We start from the raw sequence: 19,338 nt of genomic DNA, 5'->3' as shown, positions 1-19,338 counted from the left end.
TTCCTTGCGCGATCAGTAAAAACGCGCCAACTCCCCTCTGTTGTGAAAACGAGGTCGGTACCCCCATTTTTTTATTACATGTTTTTGAAAGCCCTTAGCTTCAATATTGTTTTTTCCAAGTTTTAAAAAATTCTGGGTTGTAGAAGTATTTCAAGGGAATTACCTTAAACAAGGACCCGCACTATAAAAAGGCTCAGTTGTCAGTAAACTGCTACTCGGTGCGGAGCTCCAGAGTGCATAGCCAAGCTAGTCTTGTTTGCCCACGAGGAGCGAAACCCAAGCTTAACTTTTGAAGCGCTTTTCTTCTCGTTTGCTCGGTGTATTTTCTCTTTGCTACTAACATGAAATAACCCAACAAAAGAGCAGGAATGTGCAGAAAAAAATTAGTTCAAATTATTAACGTTAACAGAACTTAAAAGTCTCACTACCGACGCAATGTTACGGCGTGTTGTCATCTTGAAGTTTGAATTTTATTCAGCCGATAGGGGGCGGAGCCAAGCCCTTTTATAGTGCGGGTCCTTGTTTAAAAGCAAACATTACAAGCATGAACACCGCCAACAGCCTTTCTCAGGTTACCATAAAGTACAGGAAATTGCGGCGAAACATTCGGAGTAGTATAAAAGATGTTGTAGAAACGGCAAGAGTTGTATGATCTGCAATACTACTTCCCAACAATACTGGCGCAGTTTGCACGGGTATTTACGCCGAGTGACAACTGCTGATTGATAAATGTGCTAGAGCCGGCCTTTGTTTACCCGTTATCTCGTGCAAGTAATAAAATGTCCTTGGTACTGCAGTTTTTAACATTTTGCGAACACTTGTATGCTTGTCAACAATTTCCCCTAAAACTAGTCTTTAAAGGGCGATACGGGGACAGTAGTAGGCAACTTAAGATTGGGGGGGGGGGGGTCACAATATAGAAACATTAAGAAAATGTTGGATCCTACATCATTTTATAATTTTTGACAATATTGGGGGGCGCACATGCCCCTAGTGCCCCACCCCCTTTTATACGGCCCTGCGATAAGTTCACAAAAGATAAAAAACAGCGGTAACGGTTATCCAAGCGTTAGTAGTGTTGTGATAGCAAGAATATTATACAACTAATAAAAGACTATAATTTCACCTGATTGTGTTTGTTAGTGGGAACAAGTCACCATATAACCTTTCAAAGTTTATAGACTTTGTCAATTCTTTATATTTTCATTTTCCAAATATGTGGCTCGTATGGACCCTATAATACAGGCGTTCGCGGTGGCCTGGTTCTAAGGACTTTATAGGATTAGTAAGAAAAAGATTTGACCAAGCGAGCAAGTTTTGCTTAATACTTTTTCCCCCGAGTCTCAAATTGACAGGAATCAGTTTTTTTCACCATGTTTTCTGGAGATCGGGGACGGGGGAAAACTTTAGCTCTTCTACATATGGGCATCTATGCCCATATAAGGCAATACATACGAAGGACACTATCCGTGGGGAATATGTTTGACATGTTGAGGTATTTTAGTCAACCTTCGAAAAAAAGGCCGTGAACTGAAAGGCCCGGGTCCAGTCATTTGTGTAGTCAAATAATTATTTAATTTCAGGAAACAAACCTGCAAAATTTAGCAGATATTTATTAGTCTTTGAATTGTTTTTGCATTGTGCGCGCGCGCTGCATTCGCAATTAAGAATGACGACATTCTCACGAGCGCGCTGTTTTGGAAACATACAACAAAACGATATTTTCTTTTTTCGCATACAATTCTCGACTATAAATTATTCTTCGCTTCATTGTGGGTAGCATTGCAATAGAAAACACTTTTCAGAATTTGAAAGTTTATCTATGCTCTGTTTTGGCTAGTTTGATATAAGTGAAAGGTTTTAAGAACTTTAAGGTATATAGAGTTGAGCTAATACCGCATTCACACTAGCACTTAAAGGTGGTTTATGTATCGTAATCAAACTGATTTAAATGTCAATCTCCCAAGAGTGGACAGAACCAAGAACAAAACTGAATAGACTGTGCTGTACATGTTACTAAGTGATCACTTAGCTAGTAAGAACTCAACACAATGAGAAACTTGGCAAGTTATCAGGCAAAGAAAAACCTTGTTTAACTAAACATGGTTTTGGTGTGAATGTAGCATAAGACAGGTTTTTCCCGGCTGCTTTTCCTCCCTTGAGCCGTCCCCTGACACTTGCTTATCCCAAACCTTGCCCTGTTCCTTGTTAGAATTTCGTTTCCGGTAACCCAAATCCGGTTTTCTGGCATTTGATGAGGAAAATCGCGGTACCAATTTTACTCATTATGTATCCTCGGGTGAAAAAAGGAAGAGGGGGCATACGAAACAGCCGAGAAAACAGAAAGAAATACAGTATGTAGGTAGATAAACACTGATGGGAGACTGATAGATTGGCTGGCGGAATAGACTAAACAACACAGAGAAGATAGAGCTAAAGAAAGGGAGGGATAGTCGTATTAGTAGTATAGGAGGTGCCTTGGACCAATCGCCATTTTGTTTTTGCAAACGAGACCGAGGAATGGAATGTTAGGAATGTGGCAGGAGGCCAGGCCTACGGGTCAAGGTCAGCGGGTGGCCGTGCAAACGGGACCAAGGGTAGCGGGTAGCCTGTGGGTACCAGTAGGCGGGTGGTCTAGTAAATGGGATCAAGCGAAGAGATTGGTGGTATAAGAGAGTGGGTTGCTTGTGTTGGGGGGTTAGTTCGCCTTTGGGATATTTTATAATATGTCGAGCGAGCACATTTGTCTCTGTGGTGTCCTCTGCAAGCGAGTAGGCAAGTACGTATACCGTGCCACTCAAAGGGAGTACAAAACAGGAGTTGTCGGGTGTGGTTGGCGGTTTGATGAGGAGACGTCAGCGCTGTTAGACAAGGAGTTGTCTCGATTCGCCACTCGCCCTTCCATTGAGTACGTTCCGTACTGTGAGCACGTGTTGGAGGGTGAGCCGTTACGTTGCGCGATTAAGGTGTCGAAATCGGAGAAGAATTTTAATCGCGTGTACTTTGCGTGCGCCGTGGGAGAGCCTAATCCACCGTGCAATACGTTTTGGTGGTTGAGAGACAAAGAGCGGGATCTTGACGATCCAACCTTCAATTTGAGCGAGAGGTGTGCCGCCAGGGTATGGGGTCCCATGTTTTTCGCGGGCCTGCCATCTCTGAAGACGCAGATGGTGAAAGGAAGTTCCAAGTTGGAGCAACGCATGGTTACACCCAGCACAAGCTACAGTGTGGTCAAACCAGAGCGTGTCAAGCTGCAGTCTCCTCCGCAAGACCCAATGGTGCCGGTGTGGGCGCGATTTGTCAGCGCGAGCCATGCTGTACCTCCATTAGGTCCAGACCCCAACAGTTTAGATGGTGAAGAGGACGAAGAGGCAAAAAGGAAGAGAATGTACCAAGCGGCTGGGTGTGGACACAGTCTTTTAATAACTTTACATCTTTCTTTATAAAATAAAAAACACGGAACAACTACAGCGTTTGCTTTTTTTTTCTCTCGTTTAAAAACTAACTACCGGCCCGCTTCCTCCTCTTCAGAACTCCCCAACGTCTCGTTGTCGCTCGCCTCTAATCGAATCTTAAAAAACTGTATAGCAAACCCACACGTTGCATAAACGACTCCGGGTCTCTCGTGTACTCCTGGTAAATCTCTTGCTCTATCTCAGACGGTGGAGGAGGACAATGACCAACACGCTCCCACGCACGGGAAACACTTCTCTGACCAACATGCACGAGCCCATGACGATGCGTCAAAGTAATCCCTCCAACTCTGTCCCAACGACGCTCGACAACAAGGACAGGTTAAACCATAGCCGTTTGCACGGCCACACGCTTCCCTTGGTCCCGTTTGCACGGCCAACCGCTGACCTTGACCCCAGGCCTGGCCACCTGCCACATTCCTAACATTCCATTCCTTGGTCCCGTTTGCAAAAACAAAATAGCGATTGGTCCAAGGCACCTCCTATACTACACGTATTCATACATAACAACAAATAGTCTAGTAGGGACCTTATAATAAAGACGACTCCCTTTTTTCTGTTTGTCACGCACTCTAACGTATCAAGCAGAGGCTTAACACTAACCAAACAACGACGAAAGACTCCTAACCCTCATTTGTACACTATGCAATTCCTTTACAGGTTTGCCCCCGGATTGACAAAACTAAATAAGAGTCAGCATTACTGGCCAAAACAGCCGAAATTGCTGGTCTATCAATGCAGACGTCGCTTGTACACCATGTTGTTTGGCTAACAGGGCGTGATTGTTTTGATCCTAATTGTTTTTTTTTTTAATGGTTAACGAACACTGTACCTCATTGGCTAACCCAATTGCCTGATAAGTTGATTGCGGAAGTGCTGGGTTTTGTTTGGTACTGCTTAGCAAACACAGTACCTGAATAGCCTCATTGCAAGTCCAGTGCCTAATTTGCTTATTAGCAAACACAGTACCTGAATAGCCTTACAGCAAGTCCAGTGCCTAATTTGCTTATTAGCAAACACAGTACTTGAATAGCCTTATAGCAAGTCCAGTGCCTAATTTGCTCATTAGCAAACACAGTACCTGAATAGCCTTATAGCAAGTCCAGTGCTTTATTTGTTTATTAGCAAACACAGTACCTGAATAGCCTTACAGCAAGTCCAGTGTCTAATTTGCTTATTAGCAAACACAGGTACCTGATAAGTCAACACAGTGTTTGATTGGCTTATTGTTACTGATTGGCAGATAACTTGGATAAGCAAGCACAGTCTCTGATTGATGATTGGCTTGGATAAGCAAGCACAGTCTCTGATTGATGATTGGCTAACACACAAGGCCATAGTGGACTGATTGGCTGCCAGTCCTGCACAGATGGTGGATCAAAGATCTTATAAGCCTTGTTCCCATTTAGTCGTAACAGTTGTAAGGGTCGTGTAACAGTCATCTGCAAAAAAAAAACCCTCGCTAGCCTTGGTCTGGTTCTAACTCTGACGACCTTGAAACGACTCGTCGCTTCGGTTGTATCTGTCGTAAGGGTCGTCCTATCGAGTCTTTTCATACAGTCGTAAGGGTCGTGAGGATTCACGATCATTACGACTGTTACGCCTATATGGGAACCAAGCTTTAGTTATGGCGGCAGGTCACGCGGCTTGTGTTGAAGTTCTTTGAATTTCTTGATCACATCAGGTTTGGGGGTTTGGCTGAAGTAATACCAGATAGCATCACCACCTTTATTTATCCCTATGAAAAATTATGCATATTATAATCAAAGCTGTTAAATACTACGTACTTCAGGTTTGAATAGAATACTACAATTAACACTGGGGCCTTAGGGATAGACAAGCACCAAGACATAACAAAAATTACTCCGGCAGAGAAGACTTAAGACCAGCGGTCTGAGTTCGTCGAGATTTCTCGGAAAAATGACGTTTGGGCGCCCTAGCTCAAAACTAAACTGGTAATAGGTATGGTTGACCTCAGTATACTGTGAAAGTTTGAAGCAATTTGGATGAATATTTTTGGCGATAGAAGCCGAAAGTAATTTTTCGTCTCCCGCACCCGGATTTGAGACAATTTCGTGGTTGTTAGAAAAAGACTAAAAACCGGTTCGCAACGCGTGATAAAACATTTGAAGCTTATATAAACCTAAAGAATAGATAATAAGGATTTCCCAGGCTGAAGGATAAGCTGTTCTGTCAGCACCTTATTATTTTACGCGATTTTATTTTATTTTATGTTTTTAGATGACTTTGAAAAGCCTTGAAATGATCGTGTAATATCGCCGATGAGATGTGGATTTGGCAAAAATGGTTGCATTCATCGAAAAGAACATCATTTCTACTTTTGATATGTGAAATAAAATTTAGGGGCAAATAAAATCCGACTTTTTTACTAGCCGAAATATGACCCCCACTTGACCCTAATTATAAACAAATGCCGACTACTGTATCGGGTTTTCCGCATTCAAACAACGCCTTCAAATCTCCAGAAAAACAAGAAAGAGCGCTCAAATCAAAAGAAATATACTGTCGGCAATACTAAAATTTAATGGTAATAATTTCATAGCATTTATTGCATTAAATTTCGATTTTTAGGCTCGCGTGATACTATTTTGTTTGCTGCCATGCATACGTAATTAAAGCGTGACAAACAAAGCGACAAGCATAAAATACCTCACCATGACTGCAATAAGACTTTTCTGATAATTACTTATTAAAAAGAAAAACGTCCAAAAGAAGAAAATGAGAGTTTTGCATGTTTTTATTTAATTAACAAGCGATACTGACATAATTTTGTACAGTTTTAAATTGTAATTAAACAAAAAGCTTGATCAAATTGTTAAAGTTTGCTTATTTTCAAAGCCTTTGTTTAACTACAAATTTGATCAAATAAAAATACAAATTATGCAAGAACGCTGAGACATTTGCGATATTGTGGCCTCTCACCGTAAGCTGTTCTCCTTTTTAGTAAAAGAGAGTATTGAAGTGTAAAAACTTACTCTGGTCTTCACAACAGAACACAGGATAACCGACTCAGAAATCTATTTCATGTAACCATGAAAAAATATAATCGGGACCCAAGAAATCGTGGATTTATTTTGCGCAACTACATCTTCGAATAACATCCACGAGCGTGGCTACAAAAGAAGCATTGCGTCGGGTTGCTCCGGGCACTTGAAGCTCCAGCTCTTTGCAGATAGTGGGAAGGGTGGCCACTAAAAGAAAGGTGAGCCTGGACCTGGAGTACAAGTGGCACAAGTCGATGCCGTTCGCTTCTATTGGGTGATTTAGTTGGCATTCATCTAGGATGGCAGCTCTCGTACGGAAGTAGGCGGCTGCCTCCTCCGCAGCCTCTACTGCCTCCGCACCCTGTGTTATTTTCGGAAATAATACACCTGTACATGGCCCGGTAATAGGAACTCGCTGATTTAATCGGCGTTCCCCTGTATAGAGATGCAGCTTGTTGATTCTATCACTTCATTCCCAATTAATGGTACGCCCCCCTCCTCCTCCCGACTACTTTTTGGTGGTAGCCAAGCTTGCCGGGAAGGGGAACTCCGATAAAAACAGATGGGGGTGATCGTCGGCAAAATTGATTGTAACCCGTTAGGGATGGCACTTTAGGCGTGGTCAACAGAAATTATTTCCTCTAAGAGATGGAAAATTGGGTGAGGTCGAAGGAATTTTTGCCCCTAAGGGATAGCAGAATCGAAAAAAAAAACCGTTTAACACCCCCTTAGGAAAAGCAATTAATCGAAGTTTATACCCTAAGAGATAACAGAATGAAAAAAAAAAACGTTTAACACCCACTTAGGAATAGCAGTTGGACGAATTCTACACCCTAAGAGATAGCAAAATCTGAAAAATCCTCCAACACCCCCTAAGAGATGGCAGTTGGTAGAAATGTTATACCCTAAAAGATATGACGATTACCCCCGTCTACATTTTAAGAGAGTATCCCCCCCCCCCCCCCCCCCCCCCCCCCCCGGGCAAAGATATGCATTCCCCTTCTTTGTCAAACTCGCATTTGCCGTATTAGTGTGTGCCGGTCTAACCAAGCCAAGCGTGTATAGCCTTTCACGCACTTGACAGCTGAATAGCTTTGTGGTAGGCTCTTCCTTGCTGCTGACTGCGGGTTCTGGCTCAGCGGCGTTCGCCCTGCTCTCGACAGCACGCTTGATGTTATCGAATTCACCGTCACTGAACGAGCCCGGAAACGTTGAAATCGATTGGTCAGGATGCGGCTTGAAGGCTCTCTCTCCTCTTCCCCTCCCACTCCCCTCGTTTTTCATTTTTGCTCAAATCCAAGATGGTGGCTATAATACACCGGGTAAACGCCCCCCCCCCCCCCCCCCCCCTTATTGAAGGCTTTTCAAATATTATTCTTTTTCCAAATGGTACCTATGGTTGAGCAAGACACACCTCCCCCCTCCTCAGTCCTCTGGTCCTTTGATCTCCTGCCTGAGACTTTGTCAAAGTAAAGAAGCGCTTATAGAGAATAATTACCTGCTTGCAATAAGCGTTTACTGCACCTTACGCGCAATGATAGAATCCTGCGTTGTCTTGCTTGTAGTATGCCGGTAAAGTGAAGAGTGAAAGCGATTTTTTTACTGGTTAACAAACCAATCGATTGGCTAGGACAAAATTTGGACGGCTGTTTATCCCGGCCAGACAAATTTTGTCCTCCTAGTGCGATTAGGCCCTAAGTTAACTCGCGAAAATATGAAAACAGAAAAGTAACCTCAAAATTTACCTAGGGAGCTTTTTTGGACATATGCTCCCTGACAAGAATGGAATTTTTTGGTAGTATTGAAAACAATAGTAAAAGCATCAACTGTTATTTTTTCTTACTTTCTTTTTATAACTCAATTTACCTGGGGAATGGAAATTGGTTGGTTATATCATAAACAATAGTAGAAAAGCTTCAACTGTTATTTTTTCTTGATTTCTTTGTATGAACGCATGTTGAATAAATTAACTCCTCGAATTTGCATAACAACACGACAGCAGAAGATGGTACGCGTTTCTAGTCCACGAAAGTAGGGAACGAAAGAAAATATTATAATGCTTATAGAACGAGGGATGGAAAGAAATAAATATAGGACGATTTAAGAATAACTTTCGTGGGAAAAAGTTTTGTGATGCTCATGAAGCGGAAGAATAAAGAACCAGAAGTTTTTAGTGCCGATAATAATTATCATGCATGGGGATTGTATTTTAATATGTTATGAAAATATGATCTTGAAAAGCATATAAACATCAGAGAGACAAGAATATTTGATGAAATACCAGTATTTTCAAGAATTATATTGCATCCTTTTTTTGGGGAGTTTTAATTGTTATTTATAAGTTTTTGGTAGCGAGGCATTAAAAAGTGAGTGTCGGCATTTGTTTATAATTAGGATCAAGTGGGGGTCATATTTCGGCTTGTAAAAAAAGTCGGATTTTATTTGCCCCTAAATTTTATTTCACATATCAAAAGTAGAAATGATGCTCTTTTCGATGAATGCAAACATTTTTGCCAAATCCACATCTCATCGGCGATATTACACGATTATTTCAAGGCTTTTCAAAGTCATCTAAAAACATAAAATAAAATAAAATCGCGTAAAATAATAAGGTGCTGACAGAACAGCTTATCCTTCAGCCTGGGAGTTCCTTATTATCCATTCTTTAGGTTTATTTAAGCTGCAGTTGTTTTATCACGCGTTGCGAACCGGTTTTTAGTCTTTTTCTAACAACCACGAAATTGTCTCAAATCCGGGTGCGGGAGACGAAAAATTACTTTTCGGCTTCTATCGCCAAAAATATTTATCCAAATTGCTTCAAACTTTCACAGGATATCATGGTCACCCATACCTATTTCCAGTTTAATTTTGAGCTAGGGCACCCAAACATCATTTTTCCGAGAAATCTCGACGAACTCAGACCGCTGGTCTTAATTTGGGTGGGTATAGGTGCGCGAAAAAACGAACAAGTTAGGCTGAGTTTGAATGTGTGTAACAGAAAGAGAACCCTTTTAAGAAAAAGGTCGTCTGATCCTAAGACTATGTATCTAGTGTCTAAAAAGTATAATTCGAGCAGTACCTTTTTAGCCGCTACTAATCATAATTTGGGTCATGGTTCCTCGCCATGCATGTATCCCAAGGGAATGGACATAAAACGGACCCGCCACTCGACCTACGCAGAAAAAACAAACCTTCTCTTATTTCAAACTTATTACTAAAGGAATGATGGAAATACTTACACGTATTGTATCATCTCAAACTAAAAAACGCAGTGTACGCCAGGTGTCCATTTTGGACATGCTAAGAGTACTTATAGTTGATTGTATAGAGGCCTAATTACACACACCACAGACACCACTGATTGTGTAATATCACGATACTCACAATTTCCTCCTCGTATCTCAAGAGGCAAACCGGCGAGTCGGCAAATATTAGCGCTTGTTAGACTTGACGAGTGCAAGTAGTTATAATTGTCGTCACCATCACCGTAATGAATATAAAAAGCACCCTTAACTCCCGTCTTGCGTTTGATAATGCCACTAATCGTCTTCGAGTCCGCGTTTCCTGGGAGCCTTAACCTGTAATTTTTCTCATTGTACGCTAAGGTTATTTCGAGTTTTTCGGATTCGCTGGTCAGTGTGCTTGAAGCAGACGAAGGACGAGATGACTGTCTGCTTCGAGTGCGGAGTTTTTCCGACATCTTCTCAGCTCCGATGCTGCCTCGTCATAGCAACAACGCGTCCGAGGTCAATTTTATAGAGTTTCATGACAGGTTGTCTTTCTCTTTGTCCTCGAGGGATTTGGTCAAGCAATCATCACATCAGCTCATTAACATCTTGGCACGGCTAGCATAATAAGGTTTTTAACTGTCTCGACAGACCGTGCTCGTTGGGCTATATTGTGCATTTCTCTTTCTTTGCTTTATTTTTTTCAAATGCGAGAAACGCAATGGCCCTAGTACAAGGTTGCAAGTATCTAATTTTAAATGATTAAATAATCAAGCTGTCAACACACGTCGAATAGATTATAGGACAGTATACACAAGCGTTTCTATGTATATCACCTATTTTTACACCAAAGATCCGATGTCCGTGAGGGAGGGGTCAACTCTGTCCCACAACCTCCCCTTTTCTTGCCCTGGCTACCAGGGCCTCTGGACATCTCTCGTCCAGTGACGCTCAGCCAAAATGCCGTGACGATCGCTCGACTATTTGGCTGAGCGTCACTGGGTGAGAGAAGTTTGGAGGCTCTGGTACCCAGGGTACCCTTAGATGAAGTTGGTTACAAACATGATCAAATTTCTACCTTTATTTTTTCTGTTAACAGACTAGATTTTACAAAATAGCTCAAGCATTCTCACACCGCTAGCTACTACACTCATAAGTTCACATCCACCTGTACGCTTCCAGTGTGTGTGTATTACAAAAAAAATATAAAATTGTGATTTTATCTGAGCAATATCTTACAAATTGATTATGTGTAAAAACAAGCATTTTCACTTGACATCTCATTTTTAACACAACCAACGAAATGAATTATGGTTGGTTTGGCAACAGCAATGTCAAGTTTGTTAAAGCAAACTTCTTTTACCTACTTTTTGTCTTAACAAGTGCAATTAAGTAGTAGCCTATCAAAATTTGATGCAAATTTTACCCTTAACCCTAACTAAAAACATTGCTTTATGAAAAAGTATGAGAGTGTCAAGCGAAGTCATATCTGTGCACTGTGGTTTTCAGGAAAGATGTTATTTTTCTCTTGAAACAAGTTGTCTCAAGTTTGTTTTGTGCTATTTATAATGCTATGCAACCAGACCTGTGTCATGCCATAAAATATTCATTAACATTCCCCATATATAGGCAATGATCTCGTAAAACTTTCTCTTGATGTCGAAGATCCTTTTGTGAGATTCTTTTCTTTTGATCCTCCAGCATGTTTGTGTAGTTAGCATTGATGACTCCTGTTTTCCCAGTGCGGCCCATACTTTTGAGGTAATGCTCTCTCTCATTGGACTTGGTTTTCTCTTGCTCTAGTTTCATTCTTTGCATCTTCAGCTCTTGTTCTTTTAGAGCTCTTTCTTGTTCAGCCTGCAAAAATGGATGAAAAACATTATAAGGTTCTGCATAAAGACTAGCAGATATATAGTTTTTGAAGGGGCAACAGGCATTATAATCAGGACTTGCTGACGCAAGATGTGCAGTCATAGATTTTATGAAAAGGTATAAAGATAATGCAATGCACTGCTTATGCAACACATTAAGGTGAAACTGTTTTTTGATGGTTAAGGCTGCATCCCCTCCCCCCCCCCCCCCACACACACACAACCATTAGCCAGACCCTTAGTCAGGATTTGCTTGATTTGTATATGTTCCACAAATATGCATAGATCATTCAGGCCAGTAGTCAGGATTTCGAGCGGGGTGGTTGGTTTTCCATTTCAGCGGACCAAATTTCCGGCAAACCCCTCCTCTCACCTTATTACATTAGGCAATCAATACTTCAAATAAATTCAATCTTGTATTTAAGATGTTATTAATGGGGTATTTTTTTAAATGTAGCGATAATAAAAAGATAGAAATATAATAAAAATATAATATATTTTAAAAAGACTTTTATAGTCATTTTAAAGACAAATTTTCGTGCACGTTATATCCAGCCAACATTATATTTTTTTGTTTGCTCTAAGCGGTCCTTCAAGCCGGGTGGGGGGTTCGTCTGAACCTCCCGAACCCCCCCTGGCTACGGGCCTGTCATTGTAGAAACTAGGAATTAGTTAATAAGACAAGACATTGCTTTACATGAGTCTAGCCAACCCAGCAGAATACCATATATTTAGTGTGCTATTTCTTATGTTATAAAGGAGCACTAGCTGTCAACAAAGCAAAAAAATGGCAAGAAATTTTCCAATTCTCAATATATGCAAAAATTCAAGCTTACTGAAGTTAACCAGACCTTTCTTTGGCAAAACTTACCATTTTTTGTTCTGTCCTAGCTGGTAATATCACATAGTTTAATTTGTATAAGTTCATACACAATTAAAGGAAAAGCACATGAAAAGTCTGACAGGAATGTAAAAAGGTTTCAATCTCCATTTTTTGGCTTTAGGTTGATGCACTCCTAGCTTATACCCCCTATCTGTTTTTTTAAATCCTTTTTCAAAAAAATTAACATATATTGTCTAAATTTTGTAGACCAATTAAATGCCTGAATTAATATGCAAATTCTGTTCAGCATGTGACTTTTTGTGATAAAACATAGAAGAAAGTGGTAAACAACATTTTCAGTCAAAAAGAATAATAAATTTAATAAATGCCAGTACCATAAAAGCCAAAGCGAGAAACTTCTTTGAAGATCTCAGATTTGGGTAGCAAAAGAGACTTATTATCAATATTCTTATGCTCAATATCAATATTTTTATTTTGCTCATGTTTATTTTTTGCGATTTACTGTAAATGTGTAGATCTCATTTCTTGTTTGATCGATAAAAAAATCAAAATAGTTGTGATTTTACCGAAAATAAAAGTTCACACAGATCTACTTTTCAACGACAGCGAAAATCAAGTTTGGCAAGTTTGGCTTTCTGCCTGTAAACATTCCAGAAGTCACATTAGATAGAATGGCTTCGTGTTGCATTCTAAACGTCATAACTTGACTCATACCTGAGCGATTGCTAATCGAACTAGCGCAGTGTGTTTTCGGTCCAATATTCTCTGTTTTCTCAAAGCTTCCATGTGATACGCGAACGCCATCGTTACGAAATTAGCAGCTCACTTTCGCGACTTTCTTGCCCTGCGTTGGTGACGGTATCTATGGAGTGGCCTGACCGCAAAGCATGACGGCAGAGATAATCAACCGGAAATTACTGCGACCGGAAGTAGATGGAAGCCAAGATTTGAAAACAACTACATCTCGAAAAAAAAAAGGAAAATGTTCTAGTCTTCAACTTGCGTCAAAATAAAATAACTTCAAGAGTTGAAGTGACCGTAAGGCCACATAAAAAGATGCTCTTTCTTGACGCCGACACAAAGAACGGCTAAACGGGAGACTACAAGAATGTCAGCCTTTCTCGATGATGTGAGTTTTGAATTTCGCCCTCCTCTACAAGAATTGTGGCCCCCTCCTCAACTCATCTCCTCCACTATCCCATTTGTTTTTATTTTTTAGCTTTACAAGATCCTGACATATATTTTTGAAAATTTGACGCCCATATGTTGCCTAAACAGAAACTTCCACCTGTCCAAAAATGAGAATGTCCTGTAAGCGATGTTATAAAATTCGGGATTTGACCAAAAACCTTTATCACTCCGCATCTATTTCACAATAAATGTATTATGTAAATGAGTTGTAATTGACACTAGAGACAGACAGGCTCATTGTAAACAATAAACATGGAATTGTAAACAAACCTGGAAACGCGTAAAATGGGGGTTATATTTTTTTCAGGTTTCTCCATATATTTTATAGCAACCTTTGCTTTTTTGTAAGATTAAAAGGTTTTCTTAATCCAAGCTCTTGAGAAATATTCTATTTGAAGAAGATGAATATAGAAATAGAATGCCATCTTTTACTTTTATCCTTCTATTTGAAAATTTCTTTGAAATAATATAGGGAGGCCTCTGCTAGCAGGGAACAATAAAGGATGTATGAAAGAAAAAAAAGGGGGCGATTGACTTTTGTGTAGATGTGTGTATCGACTCCATTGTGTTTTACTCTTTGTTTTTTTTTATCGACCAAGGGGCCCGGGCCAAGGGTTAAAAAAAAGACGGGGGGTAGATATACTTTCACCGTCTAGCTGTCTAAGATATGATATGTAGATGACTAACCTGTTCCATCGCCAAGTTCGCCATAGCAGTGTGCTTTCGATCGATAATCCGCTGTTTTCTCTGAGCTTCGAGATGAAATGCGATATGTGACATGTTCTCTGCCTTTTTAAAAAAAATTCTAGGATAACTAAACTTCTGATAAGTGTAGTGGCTTTTTTTTTTAACTTTTGGTGCAGCGCAATGGCTTTTTCAAGCACTATATTGGCTCTCACGAGCACTATATTGGCTTCTTTCCTGTCCTTCCAGCTAACCACTGGATTTAGCAAAGTGCACGGCAAAGCAAACAAGCTTGTCGATCCCTTTGGGAATATCTTTCATTAGCACTTTGATTAGATGTCAAACAATGATCTCAGGGCCATAAAGCTTCTAGTCTACAAACAAACAAAAAGGGCTCTAATGATTAAGCTTTTATTGTCTCAAGAAAATGGTTTTCAAGGGTTGATACGGTTAGCATTGAAAAGACATTGGTAAATGCGTGGCAATTAGACACGCAGAAAATATACCGTGAATGTGGGTTTTGAGTGAGATTATCATCTGATTTTCGGTTTTAAGAGAAACAGCATAGAGGAACTATTAGACCAAAGGAGTGGCATTAGTAGTTAAAGTAATATTGAACGATAAACATCAGTCTTTTGATCGCAGTCGACACGGCACATAAGGGATTAGCGATCCACTGCTTTGAATAAGACTAATAGCATATTTTAATGAGGTCTGATCTGGACCCAATCACATAGCAACAGTTTGCTAAAGCATCAATTAAATCAAAACGAAACCAAGTCACACACATACACACACGCCTAGAACAAACGCCTGGAATCCAAACAAACAAACAAGCTGTTTACGCACAGGACTGCCAGACATTCTAGTAAACTTTGTAACTTGGAAAAGTTCTTGATTTTTTCTATATGTATCATAATGGGATTTCATCTGGAGGCGCAACGACAGCAAAGAGCCAACGCAAAAAAGAAAGAGATTGAAGACAAGATGATCGCTCAGAAGGTAGGGAACATTTTCGTCTACCTTATAATCTAGGTTTTCCTGGTACATGAAATAATGTACCCGTTTTTAATCAGCTGTTGCAACGATGCACATTACCTGAAAAAAGAGGCATCTTCTAGCAGGAAAAGATGCACAACATATATCACATTCCAGAGAATCCCATTTTGTTTAAAAACAAAAACAGATCTGGGTGAGACGAATCTCAATTTTGAACAGTGCTATGATTAGTGCGTGGTCTACACTACAAGGGAAACTGATACTCTCTTACTGGACAATATAGCCCAACAAATAGATTTGTGTATTTTTTTCTTGTACCTGAGTTTTCAACCTATTTACCAACGCTCGGAGGGGGGGGGGGGGGGGGGGGGGGGTTAATAATAATTTACTAAAGAGCGTTTCAAAATTCGTTAACGACGGTGTATTATATTGTTTGTCCCGAAAGTCTGTCGAAGTAAATGACACTTAAAGGCTACAGACAATGGGCTCACGACCAGAAACGCGAGTAGCATCCTCGGCACAACAGTCACGTGACCTAAACAGCAGAGCTGCCAAGCCTCATATAGCACCACAGGCACCCCAGTTCCGCAGCCTTGGACCTCCGGTACTGGGGTCCAGGGTATCGTCCAGGCCCGATGAGTTCAGGAATCGTTTCCAGGAAAACCGCTACCGTATCCGTCACCGGACAAGTGGCTAGTTCCTCTGCCATATAGAAAAGTAGACGTCACTCACACTTAGATAGAAAAGTTATTTAAGCTGTTCCTTGGGACTTTATTTTTAGCAGTTTATTTATAAAAATCAATATTGGCGACTGATTATTTTATACAAAATTCTCGCGGCTAGCGCACATAAACGTGTGGTAATGTTTCAAGACCAATAAAAGTTATATAAAGGTATGGTTCATTTAATACTCTATGGTTTAGTTGTTCTTCATTTCTATTGTTAGCAGCCATGCCCCCTTTACCACCAATTCCTGAGTGATGGATTGACCCTAAAAATCAAGTTGCTATATCGAGTTTCTTGACAACGTACTTGAAGCTGCAGAGAGGGCACCGAGTAGTGATGCCAACGGTGAGACAAGAAAATAACACTAAAAAGCCTTTACTTGTTGAATATTCTTTACTCTGTATCGTACGTTTGAGCTGAGGGGATGATAGAGAGGTTACTCAGCCATGTCATACCACCTTCCTGCCTTAATGGAAGCACAAAGAAGACAAAGGCTGGCCAAGAGGACGAAAGCCAGAGAGCAGGACGCGGTAGGAAACGTATAGAAGTTTATGTAAAGTTGTCAAGTAGTCATTTTGGGTGGTAATAAAACAGTTTTTACGAATTGGGCAAGTAAACTTTAAGAAGTTAAGCTTTAGGCAGATGCATATGATTTGCAAACTGATATGCGGCTACGTTTTGACCTTAATAAGCCTTATAACTGTTTAACTTAACTTACGCTTCTTGTGTCTGTGGATATATTTTTATCGCGCAGTCTACAAAATAGGTCTATAATCCTAACATTACATTGCTAAAAAGCTGCAATTGAGTTTTTTTTGCCAAACAAGATTTGTTTGTTATGTAGTTTTAACTTTTTTAACCTTTTTCAGGAGCATAGCCGTGCTTATCTAAGTTCAGCACAGAACACTAGTCCAAGAACTGGCACTCATTCCAGCGCGGGAAAACGACCAGCTACGCGCGCGTCTGCCTCTTTTCCCGCGCAAACACAAGCTTCGGTCGTGAAGCCCAGTACCGCGCCTGGTGATGTTAGCCAGTTTGCAAGCCTGAATGCCCCAGAGACTCGGTTTCGCTGGTACCATCACCGTAACCTTAGGCCCTCGCCTCTACGACGAGTGGATCTAACACACACTTGAAAAATGAAATAATAATAATAAAAGCACACAATTATTTCAGTAGCTTTCTCGCAAGCGTTTATTTCCTCTTGATTCTAGCGTGGAATACCCATCTCTCTAGGCGTTTTGTATGAAAAAAAAAATTCAAAGTGCACTTACAATTGCTGCTGCTATTCTTCTTGACAGATTTGTTATATACATATATCAGATTCACACTTTTTATTTGCTCGTTAGCATAGCAATAGCAATATGGTAATTAGTCCGCGTCTTTGCTTGTTAGGGAAAATTGAATTTTTGTTCTCTCGAGACCAAAAAAGCCAGCACTAAACCCTTTTTTTCAATTATAAGGCTACTACTTTAGACAATGACATATAGGATGCCCTTTCAATGCAGACAACGTCATAGTGAGTGACAGCCCATAGCGACCATCACCATCTTAGGTACAAATGACGATCCACAGAATCTTACCAATGACAGTCTTGCGCACGCATAAGAAGTAGACGGCAATTACAATTCTACGTGATCTAAGCTTAGAAGAACAATTCTCCAAAATTTAAATCATACACAACACAGGGTCAGCTATGGGGTCCTATCATATCGCGTATCATATGGAGGCGCAAAGGAAAGCAAGAGTAATCGAAAGAAAACACGACGCGTTGGAAAAACTTGCAAAGAAAATGGTTAGTCACTTTGTTCAACTAAATGGGGTATATATGCAAAGTGTTTTAGTTACTTTGTATCAAAGCGGCCGTATTTCTTTTTCAACTTAACAACTGTTTACGATTCCATTCCGTTAATTATAACGTTAGTAAATATTGACAGGATAAGTTACCAATTATAACCTGCAAGTAAACCATGGCGAGGACAAATTTCAATCAAATAATCTATTCTGCATTCGCGTAGGAGCAAAACACATCAAAGTTTGGAGTGAAACCCGAAACTTGATAAAAACTATCGCATCCTTGACTGGGTAATGTTGACCCTAGAACCCATTTGGCTTCAAAGGCATTCTTTAGAAAAAAAGCATTCATCACACGCATGAAAACATTTCTTATCAGCTTAGAAGATCGGTATGCACAACATAAAAATGCTTAAAAAGTTGCATGCAGAAAATGAATTTCCATTCAACTCTTTTTTCCTTTTTCGTATTTCGCCTCGCAATCTGAGGAAAGGTCATTACCCTAATATTTTGTTTCATTAAAACTCTCCTGCAGGCTTTAAATGTTGTCCACTAAATGTAATTTCAGACAGCTGCCAGAACTGAAGGCTTCTATTTAAAACCTTTAGTCAACCATCCAGATCAATTAATGACTTGAATGTTGGACACATGGTGTTTGACAGAAGTTGATGACATTATTTAACGAACGCGTATCTGTTTTGGATATTTGATCGCAGGCCGAAGAACAAACGGATGACCGGTCACAAACGCGTGAAGGGACCCGCGCCACCACTCGAGACCCGCGGGCGACGCGTGATTACAGACAACTTATCCCGCCGAAACCACAGCCAACCCATCAATGGCGGGACTTGCACAATAACCACCTTCAGCATGACGCTAGGCTAATCAACAGGCCGTATGCAAGCGAGGCTAAGAAAGGCATAGACCAAGCATACTGGGATCGAAGGAAATAAGAGACGGGATGTTTACCCGACAACAATTGAAAGGCCAACATGTCAAACGATAATTTCATTGTATTATAAATTGTCATAAATTCTAATAGAAACATATTTGTGACTTTAAAGGACTTCCTTCTATGGGAATGTACAAAAATACGCAATTTTGACAAATGTTTTAATTTTAGGGTACAGAAAATGCCTGCCCAATCAAAACACCAAGAGTTCCTAGTAGCAGACCCTTAATGCTTGTATTGCAAAGCGCATAGGCCACAATAGCTGTAAAAGGCAAGCATCCAAGAATCAATTTGCAAAAATTCCACCAGAAGCGGAGCCAAAATGAAAGACTGAAATGTTTACCGTAATTGTATATTGCCTTAATACAATGAGTAATACTAGAGTAAGAAGACATTTGTTTTTTACTGTATAAAAATGTTAATAAAAATAATACCCTAGAACAGAAGAAACCATATAACTTGTACGCCGTTCATCCAATCTCAGGGTCGAAGCAGGGGGTGGGGCACTGGGGTCCCAAAGAACAGACCATTATCGGCGTGGCATTGACCCAAATATGATCTTAATGTTTCTGTAT

At 40.3% G+C, this 19,338-nt stretch overlaps 3 protein-coding genes across 4 annotated transcripts; 1 reads left to right on the top strand and 2 right to left on the bottom strand.

Moving 5' to 3' along the window:
* Positions 1-4,569: 4,569 nt before the first annotated feature.
* Positions 4,570-10,254, bottom strand: LOC116617610. Its single transcript, XM_032380471.2, has 2 exons — positions 9,863-10,254; positions 4,570-5,211 (listed from the first exon to the last, which is right to left on the bottom strand). Exons 1-2 carry the CDS (start codon positions 10,176-10,178, stop codon positions 5,099-5,101), a joined length of 429 nt encoding a protein of 142 aa, XP_032236362.1. The 5' UTR covers positions 10,179-10,254; the 3' UTR covers positions 4,570-5,098.
* Positions 10,255-10,771: 517 nt separating this feature from the next.
* Positions 10,772-14,571, bottom strand: LOC5511176. Of its 2 annotated transcripts, none has more exons than XM_032380472.2 (2): positions 14,299-14,571; positions 10,772-11,562 (listed from the first exon to the last, which is right to left on the bottom strand). In XM_032380472.2, exons 1-2 carry the CDS (start codon positions 14,389-14,391, stop codon positions 11,296-11,298), a joined length of 360 nt encoding a protein of 119 aa, XP_032236363.1. In that variant the 5' UTR covers positions 14,392-14,571; the 3' UTR covers positions 10,772-11,295. The 2 variants fall into 2 exon arrangements, with proteins under 2 accessions (XP_032236363.1, XP_001631611.1); XM_001631561.3 differs by lacking the exon at positions 14,299-14,571 and adding an exon at positions 13,135-13,350.
* A 450-nt stretch (positions 14,572-15,021) lies between these two features.
* Positions 15,022-19,218, top strand: LOC5511178. The gene is made up of 4 exons (XM_001631537.3): positions 15,022-15,297; positions 16,241-16,550; positions 16,890-17,812; positions 18,528-19,218. Exons 3-4 carry the CDS (start codon positions 17,714-17,716, stop codon positions 18,762-18,764), a joined length of 336 nt encoding a protein of 111 aa, XP_001631587.2. The 5' UTR covers positions 15,022-15,297; positions 16,241-16,550; positions 16,890-17,713; the 3' UTR covers positions 18,765-19,218.
* Positions 19,219-19,338: the final 120 nt, after the last annotated feature.

This window comes from Nematostella vectensis, chromosome 10 (genome assembly GCF_932526225.1).
Source record: "Nematostella vectensis chromosome 10, jaNemVect1.1, whole genome shotgun sequence".
NCBI classification, from domain to species: domain Eukaryota; kingdom Metazoa; phylum Cnidaria; class Anthozoa; order Actiniaria; family Edwardsiidae; genus Nematostella; species Nematostella vectensis.
Note: the sequence above shows the minus strand (reverse complement) of the source record. Positions and strands in the feature narration are given on the sequence as shown.

Coding starts and splice junctions, on each gene's coding strand:
- LOC116617610 (XM_032380471.2), bottom strand. CDS start 10,178: ATGTCGGAAAAACTCCGCACTCGAAGCAGACAGTCATCTCGTCCTTCG. Junction 5,212..9,862: donor TGAGATACGAGGAGGAAATT/GTGAGTATCGTG, acceptor AATTTTTCATAG/GGATAAATAAAGGTGGTGAT.
- LOC5511176 (XM_032380472.2), bottom strand. CDS start 14,391: ATGTCACATATCGCATTTCATCTCGAAGCTCAGAGAAAACAGCGGATT. Junction 11,563..14,298: donor CGAACTTGGCGATGGAACAG/GTTAGTCATCTA, acceptor CCATTTTTGCAG/GCTGAACAAGAAAGAGCTCT.
- LOC5511178 (XM_001631537.3), top strand. CDS start 17,714: ATGGGGTCCTATCATATCGCGTATCATATGGAGGCGCAAAGGAAAGCA. Junction 17,813..18,527: donor AAAAACTTGCAAAGAAAATG/GTTAGTCACTTT, acceptor ATTTGATCGCAG/GCCGAAGAACAAACGGATGA.